This window comes from Xiphophorus hellerii, chromosome 4 (assembly GCF_003331165.1).
Source record: "Xiphophorus hellerii strain 12219 chromosome 4, Xiphophorus_hellerii-4.1, whole genome shotgun sequence".
Taxonomy (NCBI): Eukaryota; Metazoa; Chordata; class Actinopteri; order Cyprinodontiformes; family Poeciliidae; genus Xiphophorus; species Xiphophorus hellerii.
Genome location: NC_045675.1, coordinates 12,646,387 through 12,666,358, shown reverse-complemented (window position 1 = coordinate 12,666,358; position 19,972 = coordinate 12,646,387). Strand labels below are relative to the sequence as shown.

General features: G+C 35.8%; 1 protein-coding gene across 1 annotated transcript; it reads right to left on the bottom strand.

The window, feature by feature from the left end:
- Nucleotides 1-6,362: 6,362 nt before the first annotated feature.
- Nucleotides 6,363-18,589, bottom strand: LOC116718682 (potassium channel subfamily K member 2-like). The gene is made up of 9 exons (XM_032560874.1): nt 18,541-18,589; nt 16,339-16,445; nt 16,133-16,245; nt 14,988-15,078; nt 12,053-12,170; nt 11,339-11,499; nt 9,812-9,998; nt 9,584-9,723; nt 6,363-6,922 (listed from the first exon to the last, which is right to left on the bottom strand). Exons 1-9 carry the CDS (start codon nt 18,587-18,589, stop codon nt 6,587-6,589), a joined length of 1,302 nt encoding a protein of 433 aa, XP_032416765.1. The 3' UTR covers nt 6,363-6,586.
- Nucleotides 18,590-19,972: the final 1,383 nt, after the last annotated feature.

Here is a 19,972-nt window from a genome sequence, read left to right as displayed (position 1 = left end):
AGGCAGATTAGAGACATTCAGGAGTTTCAATTACCGTACTAAAAGAAATTAGGGATAATTTTCATCTGCATGAAAATGAATTCTGCATTTGGTAAATTATGATTAAAGATAATTTATGTATAGAGATTGAAGAGCAGTGATCCAAACATGGAGCTATGAGGAACTCCTTTTAGAGGAGCTTAGTAAATCACATTATGGAAAATTATGAACTTTGAGACGATAAATATTTAAAATGCTGACATTATTTGATCAGGGTAACCAATCTATCACCAACACAGCTTGCGGGGCCACTAGGTGTGGATGAAGAAGTGAATCTACCTCGGCCATCTTGGTGGTGGCAGCCATGTTGGCACTGGTTGGAAGGCCTTAGTTATGGATGTTACACTGACACAAGAAATTCTCTACGTGTCAAATCTGTCAACAAACGCTTTAATTCAAAGGGATAATTGTTAATTCAAATTTAATTCCTCAAAAAATAAGTCATAAAGTAATTATATATTGTGCTTAGGTCTTGATGTTTGATTGTTTTAGGTCTCAACAAAAGGCTAAAGAGTTAAGCAGTAGATAATAGTCACTCCTATGGAGATCTAGAGAACTGCAATTTGAGTTAATCAAATTTAATAAAAGAAACTGAGGGGTGTCAAATGACTTTTTACTCTTTACAGTTTCATACCTGTGTTTGAAATGCACTTTTAATTTCACTCTAGCTTGTATGAATCAGTGGACTAATCTTCCCTTTTACTGAAATGTGAAACTTCACAGCACAGCAAAAACTATAAAACACAAAAATGGCTTCATCTTTGGAAACGAATAATACCAAAGAAGAAGAAATGGGAGTTTCTTAACTTAAAGCAAATGAAAACACATAGTGTAAAAATAATACATAATTTTATACATTTTGAATTTTCTTATTACAATTATTTTATCATTCTTATTTTAATATCAGTGTTTTAATCATAAAGCAACCAGACAGTTTTATTGATTTACATATATTAGCATGAGGGACGTGTAGATGACCCAAAACTTGTACTCAAGTCAGAGTAGCACCAATTCAACATATTCATAATATTTTTACTCGCATTAAAGTAAAAAGTAGCCATCCCAGAAATTACTAAGTAAAAAAGTTTTTCTTAAAAAGTACTGAGTAACTGATCAAATTGTCAGTCGTTTAATAATTAAAAGTTACATAATCAGACAGGACAAAATATAAAGTTAAGTGAAAATGCTGGTGTTTTAAGGACAAAAATGACAATTTGTATAAGTAAGAAAAAATAAAATCAGGCAAAAGAAAATCTTTCCAAATTAGTTTATTTCTATTTTTGAAAAACCTACGAAACTTTAACAAACGCTGCAGGTGTGTGTCCGGTGAATCTTTGGTTAAAACATGTTTGTTTTGAATTCAGTGGGTAGAAAATCCAGAAATGTTACTAAAGTAAGAATAGAAATACTTCAGAATAATTATTAAATAATATTAAGTAATTATTATGATGTGATACATGAGTCCAAGCTGTTCTATGGGAGTCTGTTCGGTTTTATTTAAATATCTGCCTTCTTCTGATCCACCTGATTTCGACAGGAAGAGTAAGAATCTTTGCATTTCTTGTTGAATATTAGCGTCTCTGAGGAGGCTGCTTTAAAAACTCACCTGTTGTAATTTTCTCCTGTGTGTGGGACAGCGGGGCACGGTGAGGTTATGGGAACAGACCAGGGGTGGACACAGTCCCACACACCTCTGGACGGACACAGTCATGTTCTGATGTCTCTGGCCGGAGCTGCTAGCGGAAGCTGCAGTGCCAGAACCAACTCTGGCCTGCGACACGGGAAATAAAGAGATGGGACTGCTGAGCTGTGTTTTCACTAGCACTCTGGCTCAAGAGTGTGTGTTTGTCTATCCATGTGTGTGTCCGTCCTTCTGTAGACCTGACAGACCGACTGACTGTCGATCCCCCTGCAGTATGCATGATTTATCCCATTCTTTACCCAGCAACACTGTGTAAGCAGCAGCTCACACAGCCACCAGGCAGGAAGTGCCCACTGATGGCCACGAAGAGGACAGAGGGAAAGAAAGATGGTGGAAACATTTAGTTAGCCTACTTTCTATCCACTTGATTCAAATCTCACGTACAGCACAGTCTGGGATTTCTCCCATCCACATGGATTCTATCAGTACATTTTCTACCAATCAGAGAAAACAGCAGGAGAAGCCGTGAAGGAGGATGCCGATTTTCTAGCCAATTTTTACAATTTACTTGTCTGTATTTTAGCAATGGCAGCGGAAGAAGTGAATGAAGCTGCTAAGTACCATTAACAGCCATCTTATTGAAATCTGCACTTCTCTCTTTGCAGTGGATGGTTTTATTTACAGCACAGGCAATTTCCCTTAAGCTTAAGCTTGTCTAATTGGCGCATAACATATGTCATGTCCAAACGTTGGCGATAGGGTAAGGTTTCAAACTTCAACAGAGTCCAGGCTTCCAGGAAGCAATTGTTTCTCAATAGACACTCTGTAGGAAGCCAAGCGTAGCGAAGGGGCTGGTTTTTAACCAGGCTAGTTAAGGTGAGGATTAGAGTAGTTTTTAAATATATATATAGTGTTTGTCATGTTTCAGGAGTGTTTTTTTAAGTTAACAGTTTTTTATGTGAAATCTAAATTTTCCACTTTTTATGCTTCCATTTGGGTCTCAGCTGCTTCTAAACACAACCAAAGTGCTTATAAGAAACACAAAGAACTTTTTTGGTGTCTGGAAAATGAGCAGTTTCAAAAACTTCCTGATTGTTGAGTCACACTGCTCGTTACCTAGCAACCCTTCTCCCAATCCTAAAACCAAGGAGGGCTGGTAGGAGAGTTTCAACCTTTCCTACTGAATAAATTAACCACTATTTATTTTTAGCTGATTAGTGGAACATCATGACTTTAAAATATTTAACTTTTTCTCAATATTCCAATTGTCTGATTATGCTTTGTTTTGGCTTTTCATTATCTGTAAGCCATCAAAATGACAACAAATAAAGGTTGCCTTGACAACCAGTGGTGTCTCTGAATTGAAGTTAATAGGGATGGAAAAACTTTTGATCCATTTTTGAAGTAGAATGTCTTTTTAAAAGACTTAAATTCTTCAACTTTTCTTCGTCTTGTCTGTGATGTCCAGAGATTTATTTTCTGACTTTAGTTTGTGACATTTTAATATCGCTTCGTTGAAGTAATAATTTTTATTGATATTTATTTAATTTCATTTATTAAATGTAAATGTACACAGTCCTACTGAGAGTTGGGGGAGTAGTGAGTTAAAAACCAGTGTGCTTAAATTTACTCATTAAACTTTGGGAAAAGTTTAATTGGATTAACACACTCAGGTCTCTTGACCTTGCGTGGCCGCTTCAGTTCAGAAATATGTTCGTAATCCATCATACTGTATCTGCGTAGCTGTGTTTATTCTGTTCTGTACTTTCTGCTTTTATAACTTTTTGTCACGCATCATAAGACCTTTAGCTACAGTCCCGTCCCACCCATGGGACTGGTCCATCACCCAGGAAGTTTGAACATTAATGGTTTCTCAGTGGAACAGCGGCTGTGAACTCTGTGACACAGAAAGGTCAGCCGCACCTCCATAAATTAGAATATCATTGAGAACTTATTTTATTTTAATAATTCAGTTCATTCAAGCTCTGCACACTTCCTCTAGGTTTCTCTGGGACCTTGATTTCAAATTGAAACTAAAGCTTTACCTTTTGTAAAGGGACCTCAGTTAGTTTAACAAAAGTTTTTGGTTCACTTTTAGGTCAGAATTCAGTCAATTGATTGCTTAATACAAAATTAAGCATATCAGAAACTGTCAGTCAATAAATTAAGTTAATTTTAATAGCACATTACTGCAACAAGACAGTTCAAAGTGCTTTATATCATCAAAACAAAAATAAAAAGTCATAAAAACAACATATAGTCACCAATAAAGAAGCCAGTAACAAACATTACATTTTGTCAAGTGCCATCATCAAAATCATCAAAACACGTCCAATATCAATGTTTCATTTATCATTGATCAACAGCAACTCTGAACAGCTGAGTTTTTAGCCTAGAGTTAAAGGAAGTCAGTGTTTCAGCTGTTTTGAGGTTTTCAGGTAGTTTGTTCCAGATTTATGGTGCATAGATGCTGAATGCTGCTTCTCCATGTTTGGTTCTGGTTCTGGGAATGCAGAGCAGACCAGAACCAGAAGACCTGAGAGGTCTGGAAGGTTGCTATGACAACAGCAGATCTTTAATAAATTTTAATAAAAAATAAATTTTACTTTCTAATTTAACGCCTTGAAATTGGGTATCTGTCTCTTTAAAAACTCCTGCTCTGAAACTCTGCCTTCAGGAAGTCACTATAACATCACTCCTCTATTAACCCTTTAACAACATTTTTACTAGTGTTGAACTGAGAAGTAGTTTATATAATGAGCTCAGTGGATGCCCAGTTCCACCAGATGTTTGCTATTTGCTGCTGGCTAGTCTGAAGGAGCAGAGTGGGGGAATCATAGGGGTGGACAGCTCTGTGAAGTGAAAACCTTGGAAGCGGCGCCAAGTACACTTGGGCGTTTCTCACAGCTGAATGGTTGCCATGGGAGATTCAAGTATTTCTCAAACATGCATGAAAGAATCGAGGCCTGTCCACTGATGAGTGGAGGACGTTTGACACAACTGACAACATGGCAAGTTCAGCCTGTAAGATGTGTCCAAAAACTCTTAAATGTTATCATGGGATCTACAGCAGGGTTTTGCTACTGCCGATGTAAAAACCTACACTTCTACAGGCAGAAAAAACAATATACAAATTTAACTTTCATGGTAGGAAACCTGTGCTAAAATAAAACAGAAAAGACTAAAGTTCGCCAGAGTGAATGTAGATCTGTAGTTCTGTAATATCGTGTTTTAGACACGAGTCTAATACGGAAATATCTGGACAGCAGAACTCATACTAACTGTAAAGCAGCACAAAGGGAGAAGCATCATGGTTGGCTGAAACGTTGCCTCAGAATACACGACTTTAGTTCATCTCTATTGTCAGTGTCTGACCAGCTGCTGATTTGACAGACTTGCAGTCGGTAAAGTGTTTGTTGCTCTACGTCATGATAAAGTAACGGTGAGGATAAAGATCAAACAACGACAACATACCATTCAGTCAATAAAAACAGTCAAATAAGAAAACAGATTTTAATTATCACAAAGGTTTTTTGTGGTAATAATAAACTATAACAACTCCAATGCAATATGCAGAAGAGAACATGTGCAGAATCAGAGTTGGCCATTAAGATAAGACATTTATAGGAGCTACTGTGTTATACATGCATGCTGAATTATTAAAACATTTTGGTAAAAAAAATTAAGATCAAGCAGTTCAGTTTTATATTTGATGTTGTGCAGGCCTGAAGTTGTAAGTCTTTTGCTTAAAACTGCAAATAGTATCAGGAGCTCAATTCAAAGTTGTAAAACTGTGTATTTAACATAATTAATTGTTAGAATACTTGACAAAGATAGATTGTGTGTGGAGATATGAGCTTGCTTTGACTAAATCTACAGTCCTAAGAGGCATTTGAGGCGCCGTGCAAAAAGCTAGTTCTTCAAGTTAAAGCTCACATGACGTTTTTGTTTTCTAAAAATACAAAGTAACGTGTTTCAGTCACAGAAAGGCACTGTGTGACAAATTCAAGTATTTCCAAATGTTAAACATTGACTGTAGGCCTCAACAGTGGATAATGGCTATCAGGTGAGGTTTGAAAAGTTACACGATAAAGTAAACAGTAGTATTTGGTTTATTTTGCCTGTCAGAGGAAAAAAATAGATGATCATTTGTCAAAGTCAATATGTTATTCATACATTTATAAATGTCACAGTTCCAAACTAAATATTTAATTAATGTTTACAAACTAAAGATTTAGCTTTTGAATAAAAATTTAGCCAGGAAGCTAAATATTTGGTTTGGAAACTAAGTATTTACTTTTGTAAACATTTAATTTCAAAACTAAATATTTAACTAAATAATTAATTTAGAGTCAACCCTAAATATTTAGTTAAACTATTAAAACTATCAAAATTTGAGATAAATGTTTAATTTGCAAGCTATACTAGCTTGTAATAGTTAGCTTTAAACAGCAAGCTATTTAACTAACTTGCTGATTAAATATTTAATTTGGAACTATGGTATTTAAAAATGTATGAATCACATGGTGAAAATATTACTTTAATAAATAAACACCCATTTTTCTCTTTAATAGGCTAAATAAACCAAATATTGATATATCAATATTCATTATTATAAAATATGATATAACATAACATTTATAAATATGCCACATTTTTTTAAATAAATAAATTTAATATTTATATTATAAATATTATACATTTTATTTTGATTTATTACTTAGTAACTTTACAAACGGCACCTCATAAATGACTGAACCCAAATCAGCAGCTACCTTTTTTTAACAGGAGAAAATAGAGATTTGTCTGAAGTGAAATGTTTACTATGAGCTCATCTTCTGTTTGTTCTCTCAGCTCTTTGTTTGACTAAGTTGCCAAAACTCTTAACCCTGGAAGAATCCTCTTCTACTTGAGGTGTTCGATAATCGAGACGTCTCCTCTCTCCAGGTCCAGCCCGTTCACCAGAGAGCCGTTTCTAGTCAGCGGCGTGGTCAGACCCTTTAGCCCGGCCTCCTTGTCGTTCCTCTCCCTTTCGTCGTTGAAATTGATTGACGTGGCCCGACGTGGAAGAGTGAGTTCAGGCGCCGAGCTGAATCCCAGCTCCGTGGACAGTTTGCGTTTGATGGATGCGGCTCGCTGGAACTTGTCGTAGATCTCGACGCTCACGCGGCGACGGGTTTCTTTGAACTCCGCAGAAACGTTGGCGGTCCACTCTGCAGCATGCGCTCGGATCTCTCCGACCTGCGTGGAGACGGACCGAGACAGGACAGTGAGATTCACAGGTTTCAACTCAACGAGATCTGTTTTTCAGGGGGGGTTGTTGTTTTGTAAATATTTTTATTGATTTTATAGATTTCCAATATGAAAATATGTCCTCCCATTTACAACCTTTCTGTACTGTTTTACAAAAAAGGTCTTCTGTTTATCCATGCATTCACTCAGTGCTGCCACATCATCTGCACAAATAAAAACCCCGTGCACAACTCTATGTTCACTCTGACTAAAGCAGGAGAGCAAACGCACATTTAGAAGCTACAGGAAATATGTTTCTCACAGCAGGACTTCAGCATGGAAGATCATTAGGAGCAGGAGTAAACATCACCTCAGCTGCAGAGGAAATCCTATGAAACTCATTTAGCCAGTCAAGTATATTCACAAACAGGTTAGGATATACAAAATATATTCATTACTTTATTTGCACAAAATTATTCTTAGATAATGAGTTTTTATTCTGGTCAGTTCTGCCTATTGTGAGCTCCTTTCAGAATGAGTTGTGTTAAGAGTCATTCTGTCATTTTAAATCCAAATGAGCTGCTGCTGGCCTCGCCTCCCAACTCAATGTTTGGCTGCACACAGATCCACAATTATAGAACTGTACATCTTTGAAAAGCGCAAGTGGAGCCTCCTGCTCAACCAACAAGAATGCAGCAAGTGGTTTCTGAATGGTAAGTCCACTACAAAACACTTGTCTCTTCCAGCAGCCATTATGCAGCGCATGCTGGAGCTCTGCTTGGGTTCCTAGGTGACAAGCAGGGCTTAGCTTGGGTTGCTAGGTTGACACCGCAGTGCCTGTGGATTGTGACTTAACAATTGGGAGGGTCTTTGAAACGGCTCATTCTCCAGACACCAAACGACATCAACTTATAGCCAAAAAAACGTCTGGGTCTTTTTGCAGCGCTTGGACTGATTTTAGAAGCAGTAGAGACCCAAATGGAAATATAAAAACATCCAAAATGTGAATTTTACTTAATGGGTCCCCTGTAGCTAACAGGAACGGTGGGTCGAGTCACTGTGCTCGTCTGCCTTGACTCTTCAGAAGATGTTTGTCTGGTGAGGAGCAGGTGAAAGGCTTCCCTCAATCTTCATTTATGCTCAGGAGTGAAATCTAATTATTAAATGGGAACAGCGCCATGTTTCTCAAGAGGGACCTCAGGGTTTTGCTAATGAAGAGCTAAAACCTTCCAGATGTTTCTTCACGCATAAGTCAAATTGATTTCCATAAGATTTGCTATATTTAGCATTGAAGCAGTTCTATAATAGTTTCTTAAACAGGAACATTGCTAAATTACACCCAAATTGTGCATCTGTCCCTGTGGAGAGGATCTTACCATCATCTGTGTTCATGCATTTGGCTGGCAGACAGCAGATTAGATTTGAAAAGAGTCGCATCATTTAAACGAAATTAAGCAGAGGGCAAAAGTTGATGTGGGGATATGGCACTGTAACACAGACACTTTTATAGTTCATCTGTCACTGCAGAGCAGGAGGTAAACAGACACAGTTGCCCAAAAAAGTATTAATACTCCCGAAACTTATTCATATTTTATCATGTTGCAACCTCACTGTAAAACATTTGAGCCACTTTTAAGTGTGTCTACTGTCTTCTGCTCTTTAAATCAAATAAATTTAGCAAGTTTCAGATTTTGAACCAAATGTGTGAGTTTGTGAAAGATAAACTTACAGCAGTAAGTTGTGTTAACTTTTACATTAAGAGTTAATAAACTTGAGTTTTTAGATTAGCACTTAAGAAAACTGAAAGAAGAAAAAGACAGGAGTGGGAACTATTTCCCAGAATGCTTAGCGGCTTGTTTTTGTATCCTGAGATGGAAGTGCGTTACATTAAGACAACTGTTTACTTTAAAGCGTGAGGATAATGTTGTGTTCACACTAAATGTTTTTGAGCAGAATTCATTCTGATGTTTAATAAAATTAATTATCAGATCTGAAATTTTGTTCATGCAAATTGAAACAAGAATTTCAGTTATTTTAAAGTAAAATAAATAGTTATTTTAACTTCATATTGTGAGTAAAATAATATAGAAATGTGGCTCTTTAACCAGGTGAGGACAGTGTTTTTCTCGCATTTGGTTTAAATTGCACTTTAAATTGCATTAAATTCAAACTCACAATTCAATATTAATGAACTTAAAAAACAATGTTTATAAAACTTGTTTCTTGTTGTTAAATCAACTTTATGAACTTTAATTTCTGAGTCAAAACCAAAACAATTTTCTTGTTGACTTAAGTTACACTTTCAAGGCAGCAGGTGGATTTTCATTTCCAAGTTAAACCACCTTCAAATGTTTCAGAGTGTTCAGACACAGGCACACTGTTTACTAATCATGTAGCCTCCAAAGACGATCATTCGTATTGAATTTTGTTCAGTAAAATTAGAGAAAAGGAGGATATTTACATGTGCAGGCCACTTTTTAATTTGTAAAAGATGTTTTAAAAACATGCATCATTATAGTTCCACTGTGATGCCCTTCTTTGTGTTAGTCTGTCACCTAAAATAGTAATTAAATCCACTGAATATTGTGTCTGTAATGTCACAAAATGGGGAAATTAAGGTTTATGGGGTTTGAATGCTTTTGCAAGCGTATTTACATAAGAGTTGAATACCTCTTCTTTTGTCCTCCTGGAGATGGCTCGGAGCCAGTCTCCTATCATGCTGAGGATAGCAGCGAAGTAGGCGAGTCCCACCAGAATCCAGAACCAAACCAGCGGTTTGTAATAGTCCAGGTACTCTATGTCTGACCCACCTGGACACAAAGAGACACCGATCAAACCTGCTGTCATGACCCAGAGAAAAAAACCCCAACAAGTTTACAGAGAGTTTGTCTGATTCACCTGCCACAAAGTCCCCAAACCCGATGGTGGTCAAGGTGATGACCACAAAGTAGAGGGACTCCAGTGCAGACCAGCCCTCGATGTGTTTAAAGATGGCCGCCGGCAGCGCCACAAGCAGCAGGCAGCCGAACAGTACAAACAGCAGCGTGGATATGACTCGGATCTTGGTCTGGCTGATGGCCCAGTGCTGCAGGGGAAATGAACCACAGAGGCTTATTTAGCTTCTCATTATTTACAGGCTGAGATCTGTCACATCACCAGTCATAAGGAGGGAAGTTGTTAAAAAAATACATCCATGTTTGTTCGGTAAGGATATTTAGTTCTGCCCTTGTTTTGTCTCTGTGTTTGATTTTTCTTTGATGGTTAGTCAACCAAACTTGATCATTTTTGTTGGGTGTTTTCATACCTGATAATCTAGTCCGGTAGACTCGTTTTGATTAAGAACCAAAGTTGCAACATTTCTTATATTTTCAGCTAGTGCGGTTCGTTTTCACTCCACACTGTGTCAAATGATACAAACCTTTTGAAAAATCTGTTCACCTAGGAAGACATGAGTGCAACTTCCTTCTTTATCAAAAGTAAACAAAATGGAGTAGCGTCAGATTTTAGCAGTTCCGCGTGGCGGATAGCGTGACCCATGTTTTTAGGCCTTGAGTCCTCGACGCGGCCAGTTCGACTCCTGGACCCGACGATATTTGCCCCTCTCCTTCCCCCTTTCCTGTCAGCCTACTTTCATATAAGGGACACTAGAGCCCACAAAAGACCCCCTGGAGGGGTAAAAAAAAAAATTCACTTACAAGTAACTTTTTAGTTAGCTATAAGTACTTGTTTTAAGTCAATAATTCCTTCATATTGATTAAAAAAACGTACTAGTTCCACTGGTAAATTATCTCACTTATAAAATGGGTGGTGGTACTAGACCACAGACGGATTTCTTTTTTTACTCAATATTAAAACAATCTCATATCTTGCTAAAAAGTTACTTCAGAGTTAGTTTTGTCTTATTTCAAGTGTTATAAGAAATTTCTGCTAGAAACTAGACAAAAATACTTGGTAAGATTTTGTGTTTTTGCAGTGTGATAACCTCTGGAGATCCAGGATCGGTTCTTTCAGTAAATCAAACTGAGCAACAGAATTTCTGTCTCTTCTTAGAAACAATTTTTACCCAGCAATTAACTCACAAATCAAATTAACAGCATCTGTAGTTAATGACCGTAGAGATACAAGATTAAAACATACATTTCTTCACATTCAGCCTAGATGCTAAATTTACTGCTGTGTCTTTAGAGAGTTATAAACTATGTCGTGATCTACAACGAGGCTCAGTCTGCAGGGATTTCTGTCCTTTTAAACAATCATTAACTTCTCAGCTAGCGGCCATCGATGCTTTTCCCATCAGTTATCCAGAGGCAGTGATAAAACCTTATTCATAGATTTATAGCACATTGTTTGATACAGTTTTGAACTTTTAACAATATGTTTTGGAAATATGATTTAAGATCTGTCCCCATCTGTTTGCAGACTCACCACAAACATTTTCTCCACCCTGGCGATTCCCTTCCCGAAGATGGTGCCAAGCTGATCACCCACACCTGCCAAGAGGAAACCAAACAACGGTATTCCCAGCAGAGCGTAGATGATACAGAATATTCTCCCTCCTTCGGTGTGGGGAGAGATGTTCCCAAATCCTGCAGAGAGCACAATCAGAAACTGTCCCAGTCTGGCATCACAGGTTCAGTTTCAAACATCTTATATGCATAAGCTGTGACTTAAACGCAAGATTCGACTGCTTTGCGGCTTTTTATATGAAACTTTAGTCACTGGTGTCATAATCCTGCAGCTCCTTTAGAGTTTTAGCTTTTTTTTAAAAAATCACACTTTTCTACAACATGAATCCTGATCTGTCTGCTGCGTTCCTTTGTCTTAATTGTTGTGTTTGATCATGTATGGTCGACAACAAACCTCTAAGTTTGCTACATATCAGATGTGAAATAACGACACAGGTGGACTCCATTTGTTTTTATATGTCAGAATTTAGAGATTGAATGCAAATACACGCCACACTTTTCAGATTTCTGAATGTGTCAATAAATGCACTTATACATTTTACATTGGTAACTCACATAAACACACAATAAGATACTTTATTTGTGACTATAACCATTCTAGAAAATGTGGAAAAGTTAGGATATATAAACTTTAACAAGGCGTCGTCGATGATCAATAAGTTTAATTTCCTACCGATGGTGGTGATGACAGTTCCAGCAAAGAAGAAAGCGGAGCTCAGGTCCCACAGGCTGCTGTGGTTGGTGTAAGTTCCTGCAGGATTCACCCCGGATCGGACAGCAGACACAACTTGCTGGGGAGGAAAAAGGCTTCATCAGACTCCAAAAATAAACTTTGCACCTTTTATTCTGGTGTAAATAATTTGATGTTTGTGTACAGAAGCTGTGGTTGTGTCTGTCTGTTCATAATCATAAAATATTGGAAACACTGAGAATGAAGTTTGACATGAGACAGAAACTGGGACTGATCGTGAAAACAAATGGTTTGGGATCCACAGCCGAGGTAGAGATGATAACAGAGACGCTTTCTTTGACTCAGTTTTTGTTTCTCCATGTCTGGGTCTGGAGCTGTCCCTGGTCCTGAAAGCGCTTTAACTCTGCATGTCAAATCTTCAAAATATATGGATCAGTTCAACTAAAGTCTGCTTTTATACCCTGATTTAATGACCAAATTATGTTTAATCTAGAACAACATGTCACATTCTGATCATTTTTCATATTTCAGCTTAGTAATCTACTAAAATCTGCCCCTAAATTCATGAACACAGAAAACCACAACATGGTGAGTCCCAACATTAGGACCATTGTGATTATGATATACCATATACCATAATTGTGTAGTGGGAGAAAAAAGGCATTTTCAAAAAGGCTCACAGCTGAAAATCTGAAAAGTGTGGCATGCATCTGGTTTATTCCCTAAATAATCAAAGCTTCTGGAGACTCCAAACAACTTGTTGCAGTATTTGTAGGAAAAAGTGTTTCTGCATGCATTTCTTTGATGAAAAGTTAGAATAATCTAGAGCTGGGTGATTAATTTATTTAACTGATTAAACACATTTTCTCTTTTAGAGATTTAATTTTTGGTAAATCTGGATTTTCTTTTTCTACCAAAGCACTTCTTGGGTTTCCAGAGTGATGCTAACCCACCAAATAGCTGCCATCTTTATTTTAAATCAGTAAAGTATTTTTTAATTTGAATTTAATTGAATTGACACCCATGTTTTATTCTTCTATTTATTTTGATTTTGAATTCAGGTCAACTCAGAATAAATGATGGAAGTAAAAGCCAACTTTTAAAAATATTTTCTGCCATTTGCAATTTTTTGAAGAAAATAAATCTATTAAATTCAGAAGTCAAATTTAGCACTGAAAAATCAGTATTTTTTGCTGAGCCCATACAGAAGAATCATGCTTATTTTTTGGTATAACTTCATGCTTAGTCACTATATTTGCATTGATCTAGAGCAAAAATCCCAATTTCTCCTTTTAAAAAATGAGGGGAACGTTAACAGTTTGTGAATATTATTGCAAATCATATCACGTCCTTTAAATCAATTGTTCCTGTGGAAACATAATGTTGAGTTTTGGTTGCATCAGATTAAAAATATCAAAGTGTGAACAAATGCATTGGATTTCTTCTAAAAGTGTCTCAGGAAGCCAGAGGAGTTTTTTTTTTCATTCAGCTAAAAGCAGCTTAAGGTTTGACACTTGGTGGAGGATTGATAACAGCATCGGTTCATTCGATTATGTTGCTAGTCTGCCATGTGTGTGTCACTAATGTAATAAAATTGCTCTTTGAAGCAGGAGGATTATTATTCATGTCATAACTCCAGATGAGTCCGTCAGTGAAATCGATCCAAATCAAGGGAACACAATCAAACAGAGACTCCAGTCCAACTGAACACAAAAGATCAACATTTGAGTCTGATTGTTGCGTGAATGAATGAATTCAGGAAGGAAAGTTGTAGATTATAAACAGACAGGCTGGAGATCTAGAAAAGTCAGTAAATTCACTATTGAAGAAGTCAGAAAAACACAGAAATTAGTCGCAGTTGGAGGAAATGTTCCTACTTCATGGTAGTTAACTTTTTTGTATCTTCATGTATCTTTTTTAAAGGTGACTTTTCATGCAAATTTCACATTTTTGTACTTCCATTTGGGTCTCTACTGCTTTTATAAACAGCCAAAGTGCTTAAGAAAAAAAAAACACCCAGCTGATTTAATGTGTTTCGGTGTCTGGAAAATTTGCCATTTCAAAACGTCACAAATCAGCAGGAGCTGGCCGTTACCTAGTAACCATGGAAGCCCAGCCCGTTACCTGGCAACCCATGCATAGCTCAAGCACATTTTTCCAGCTGGTTTTCAAGGATTCAAAGATTTCTGTCATACCGCCTTTTCTTGTTTGTCGGACAAAATTTGGACTCAGATTAAGAAATTTAATACACAAATTAAATAAATAAAATAATTTATATGCTATAGATATGTATATCAAAAAAAAAAATCTGTGTGTAAATAATTTATGAGATGAAGCTGAATTAGGTGCTCTATTCGCTGTACAATGGCCGCTGGAAAAGACAAGTGTTTTGTTGTTGACTTACTATTCAGAAATCACTTGCTGCATTCTTGTTGATTCTGCAGGAGGCTCAACTTCTGCTTTTCTAAGATAAACGGTTGTGTATTTTCACATCTGTTTGCAGCCATTTTCATATGTGAGTGAAAACGTTGAGTTGGGGGTGTGGCCAGCAGCAGCTTATATGGATTTAAAGTGACAGAGACCCTAAAGCAGCTCAAAACAGGCGAAACTGATCAGACTAAAAATCTTATCTATGATTGATTTTGTGCAAAACATGTGATGAACATGTTTGTTTAACCTCTCCTAACCTGCTCAAAGAAGCATATCATCTTTAAACCAAATGAGTTTTTCTAATTCCAACAAAAATAGCTCAGTGACCTTATAAAATGGTAAAATCAATTTAAAATCTGGAAAACATAAACAATTAAATTCTTTAATATCTTGGTATGAGGTCATAGTCATCATGGATCACTAAATCATGGTGTCATGACAGGATTTCAGGTGTGTGTTTGTGTGTTTTGGCTCAGTGACGACTCACCTGGACCAGCTCCTCCAGCTGGCTCTGGTTGACGCAGGAGTGCTGGGACAGGAAGTCCAGCTTCTGGGACAGGATGGCCAAACGCTGGGCACTGAAAGAGGGAGAGACGGAGTTTGTTCTTCCTGTTTTGGAAAGAAGACCCTGTTCTGTCGGAAAATGAATGAATAACCAAGTCTTTGTTAGATGGACCAAAGCCAGATTTAGCTCAAGAGAGAATCGCAATTACAATGCAACACCTTGACGACTTTTAAAACATCATAAAACCATAAAGTTCAAACCATTTCATAGCCATGTGATGTGATTGAAGGACAAAAAGTAGTGAAGTGGAAACAAAATGACACAGGCTTTAAATGCTGCTATTATTATTATTATTATTATTATTACAAATCTGTAGATTTTCTTATCTTGAAATAATTTTGCTTATATAATTTATTTGTATGTTCTTTAGCACAGAATACTGAACATGCATGTGAATACCATAAAATGGCTTTAGTTATAAATTTCTGATAGTTATTGAGTTAATATGTAGTATATTTAGTCAAACTGAGATAAGGTGCTGAATTAAATAAGTATTCACAGAACAGTAGTTGTAAATTATGTTGTTCTTGTTTATGTATCCATGTGTTTCATCTTATTCTACTGTTTGGTTGTTTTCTATTTGAAATAAATAACTAAATTTAAAAAAATGAAATGAAATATTTCACAATTAAAAATCTGAAAAGTGTGTCACACATTTGCCTTCATCTCCCGTCCCTCTGGTACCACGAAATAAGAATAAATAAGTAAAAACAAGTCACTTTATGGCTAAGTAAAGTCCACCTGTGTGTTTTTTATTCTTATTGAAGCCAATTATCTGAGAAACAGCCAATCGGCATTCGGTCACTTTGGAGTTCAGGGAAACATGGTGCTGGCAGCATTATGCTGTGGGAATGCTTTCCTTCCATATAAAATGGAGGAAGCTAAAAACCTGTTAGACGCTGCAAAATATTTGAGGTTGTGAAGAATTCCCTCCCTAGACTCCCAAAGCTAGTAGAACAAAACTAAATCATAGAAGTGGTGAGGGTTCTTGATTTGAAGCGGTCCTGAGTTTTTCAGGCTCAGCGATAAAATAATGAAGTAGTAGTGAAATGAAAACAGACGCCCACCTCTCATGGGGCTGCTCCAGCCATCTGAAGACGGCGGCTCCTATCACCAGGTACAGAACCACCAAAAGAAAGATGGCAGTCACCGTCTTCCACTTCATCACTGTGGCCACAACCTGCAACACTTCGGCTGGTCAGTCAGACCTCAGCAACTCGTTAAAATGACTTCAATCTGGATTGTTTTTGCTTTCTTTCGGTTGATTTCTCACCTCACTTTCCTCCCGAGGAGTCAGTGTGATTGGCTTGGTGGAGAAGGAGAGGCGGGGCTTCGTGTTGTGAGTGGCTGATTTTGGGTCCAATAAGTCTGGAGCTGCCACTGTGGAAAAAACTGGATTATTATTTAAATTCTTTACATTTTCCCCCTCAGTTTACACCATCCATTTCCTCTCTTACTCACAAATATTGGTTTATTTGCCTTGATAAAATTCATTTATAGATATCGACCGTATTGAGTTGACATTGTCTAATTGTTATGTGAATAAATGCGTCCAGGAAGGAAAGTTGTTGATTAAAAATATAAAGATTGGAGTTCAGGAAAAGTCAGTAGTTTCACTACACTGTAAAACAGTGAAGTTTCAAGTTAAACTGAACGTTTTAACTTGAAACTGAAAGTCCACCTGCTGCCTTGACAATGTAACTAAAGTCAGCAAGAAAATTGTTTTGGTTTTAACTCAGAAATTAAAGTTCATGAAGTTGATTTAAAAGCAAGAGACAAGTTGTCTGAACATTGTTTTATACGTTCATTAATATTGAATTGTGACTTTTAACTTAATGCTGCAATTTAAACCAAATTATTTCACAATATGCAAGAAAAAAACTGCCTTCACCTGGTTAAAGAGCCACATTTCTCTATTATTTTACTCACAATATCAAGATAAAATAACTAGTTATTTTACTTAAGAATAATTTAAATTCTTGTTTCAAATTGCATGAACAAAATTTCTGCTCTGATAATTAATTTTATTAAACATCAGAATGAATTATGTTCAGAAACATTTAGTGTGAACAAGACATTATCCTCAAACTTTAAAACAAACATTTATCTTAATAAATAAATAATAATCTCAGGATACAAAACCATGCCGCTAAGCATTCTGGGAAATAGTTCCCACTCCTGTCTTTTTCTTCTTTCAGTTTTTTGAAGTGTTAACCTAAAAACTCTAATTTATTCAACTCTTAATATAAAGTTAACACAACTTACTGCTGTAAGTTTATCTTTCACAAATTCACACATTCAGGTTCAAAATCTCAACAGTTTAAAAACACACAGCTGTTTTTGTGGCAGTAAGTTAATGCTAAAAAATGTCCTGTTAACGTCCACCAACATGAAGAGAGAGGATGCGATTTAGGAAAATCCAAAGTTGCATATTTGAAGAAAAAAAAAAGACTGAAGCAAAACACTTTCATTTAAATGTTATGCCTTTTATGTTATTACTCCCAGAGTTCAGTAGTAACTAGTTACATTTACTTGAGTAACGTTTTGGTAAAAATGTCATTTTAGGAGTATTTTTCACTATGTTATGCTTGTTACTTTTGCTTCAGTAACTTTATTAAGAAGTATTTTTACTCTTACTTGAATAAAATCTCTGGATTTTCTGCCCACTGAATGAAGAACGTTTTGTTTTAACCAGAAATTCACCAGACACAGTCACACACTAGCAGGTTTTCTTAAAGTTTTATATGTTTCAGATTGAAAGAAATTAATTTGGAATTTTTTTTTATTTTGCCTGCTTTTGTCATATTGCAGTCAAGTTATTTATAAGAATTATTTTCGTTTTGGTCTTTAAAATGCCAAAATTTCCACACAACTTTACATTTTATCCATCTGATGATGTAATTTTAAATATTAAATAATTGATGTTTTAATCAGTTACTCAGAACTTGAATCACCTTTTTAATTTTTTGTACTCTTATTTGAGTAATTTATTTTTACTTTTACTTGAGTAAAAATAAACTGAAGTAGTGCGACTCTTACTGGAGTACAATTATTAGATACTCTATCCACCTCTGATTACTTTTGTACATATTTACCACCAGGTAATCTTTCTTGGTTATCACTAATAGAGAACTTAATAACAAAACTATCAAGTTTCTTGGCTATTTGACTTGCAGCCGATCACATGAAGCGTTTCCTGTTTTAGCCAAGCTAACAGAAGCTTCCTATTGGATAATTACTAAATGGGCGACAATCTTTCAGCTGCTAACAAGATATTTAACCCATTTAACTGATGCAATGAGTCTCATTTCTAAAACAACCTTGGCGACAGTCACATCCTGTGGTCCTGGAAAAGATGTCAGTCTGTTTAAGAAAGGTCAAAGGTGAAATTACTGGCATGCTGTAATCAAAGCTAAAGGCAGAGTATTACTTTCTACTTTGGGATTCTACAGGGATCCATGCTAGGACTACTTACTGTTCATTGGTAAATTTACAAACACTTTCCTGCGAGAGCACACCAACATGGTTGAGAAATATATATTCATTAAAAAATAATTTCTTTATGCTCTTAGGTCTGTCATGTTACTATTTAATCAATACGATTGCATTGATTTAGAGTGTGTGAACTTGCACAGCTTATCATGGTTTAAACTGAACATATTTTTACTAAATATGAAAAAAATCCAGTTTTATTATCTTCAGTGGGAAAAGTTACACTCCAGAGATTTATCTTAGCATTTCACTGATTTAGGTGGAACTTCAGGAGTTTTTATTGCTGATGAGAATCTGAGCTGGAGAAAATACATTTTTATTAGCAATAAATTTATATATATATATATATTTTACTATTATAAGAGGAGTATCATTCTCTTGTTACTAAAAACCTTCTTGTCTTAACTTTGTTTTATGAATTAGTTTAGTTTATCCTTGTTCACATTGTGATCTGGTTTGGACTTGCACTTTTCTTTCAGCTCTTCATAAACTTTTAGTTCTTCAGAAACACTTTCTGCATCTATTTCAAAGGTCAAGGTCGTTTCAACATGAACTTATATGAGCAAAAGAAAGAAATAGTTCTTATGCAACTCATAAGTTTTTTAAAGCAGTTTCTCACAAGTAGAGAAGAATTTTATGCTGTAGGTTGCAGGTAAGAATTATTCATTTGAGGAATTTTACCAAACGATTATCTAATCTCTGAGCTGAAACTGCTTTTCAATAATTTTTGGGTTATTGACATATAAAACAATGTTTTCTAAACTTGGTGTAACATTGAGATACATTTCAGAACTTTGTCTTTATAACTGCCATTTACTACAATTACATTTACTCTCAATTGGATGCAATGTATTTACCGTTTGAGCTGTCTACTTCATCACTTTAACCTATCAGCCATTTTTTGTCCTTTTGTGCATTTTAATATGCTAAATAAACCTAAATGCACTGGATTAATCGTAACATTTAGTATGAACATGGTATAAAATATAACAGGTATTTGAGCTTCTTTAGAACAAAATTTAAAGACACTTTTATATTCTGGGAAAACCCTTTAAAGTTTTTGCATTTGTGATCACGTAAAAAAAATATATAACAAACTGATACCTTCCACATTAATTTGGTTAAAAAAAGATAAAATATTGTATTTGCTGAAATGTATTACTTTTGACTTTTTTATGCTAATAAACAAATCACATTTAAAAACTTACCTGACTTAGGAAATAAATGACTGAAATATATTTTTTCTATACTTAAATTGTTAAAGAAACCCGCAGCACTAAGTTATCCTCTAAAAATGTTTAAGTAAAGTTTCAGGTGAGCGTTTTGAGGTGAAACAACGTTTCTAACTGAACGCATCACTTCACGTCAATATAAAATGTTTCCTGGAGCTCAAACCCTCAGTCAGGATAAAATAA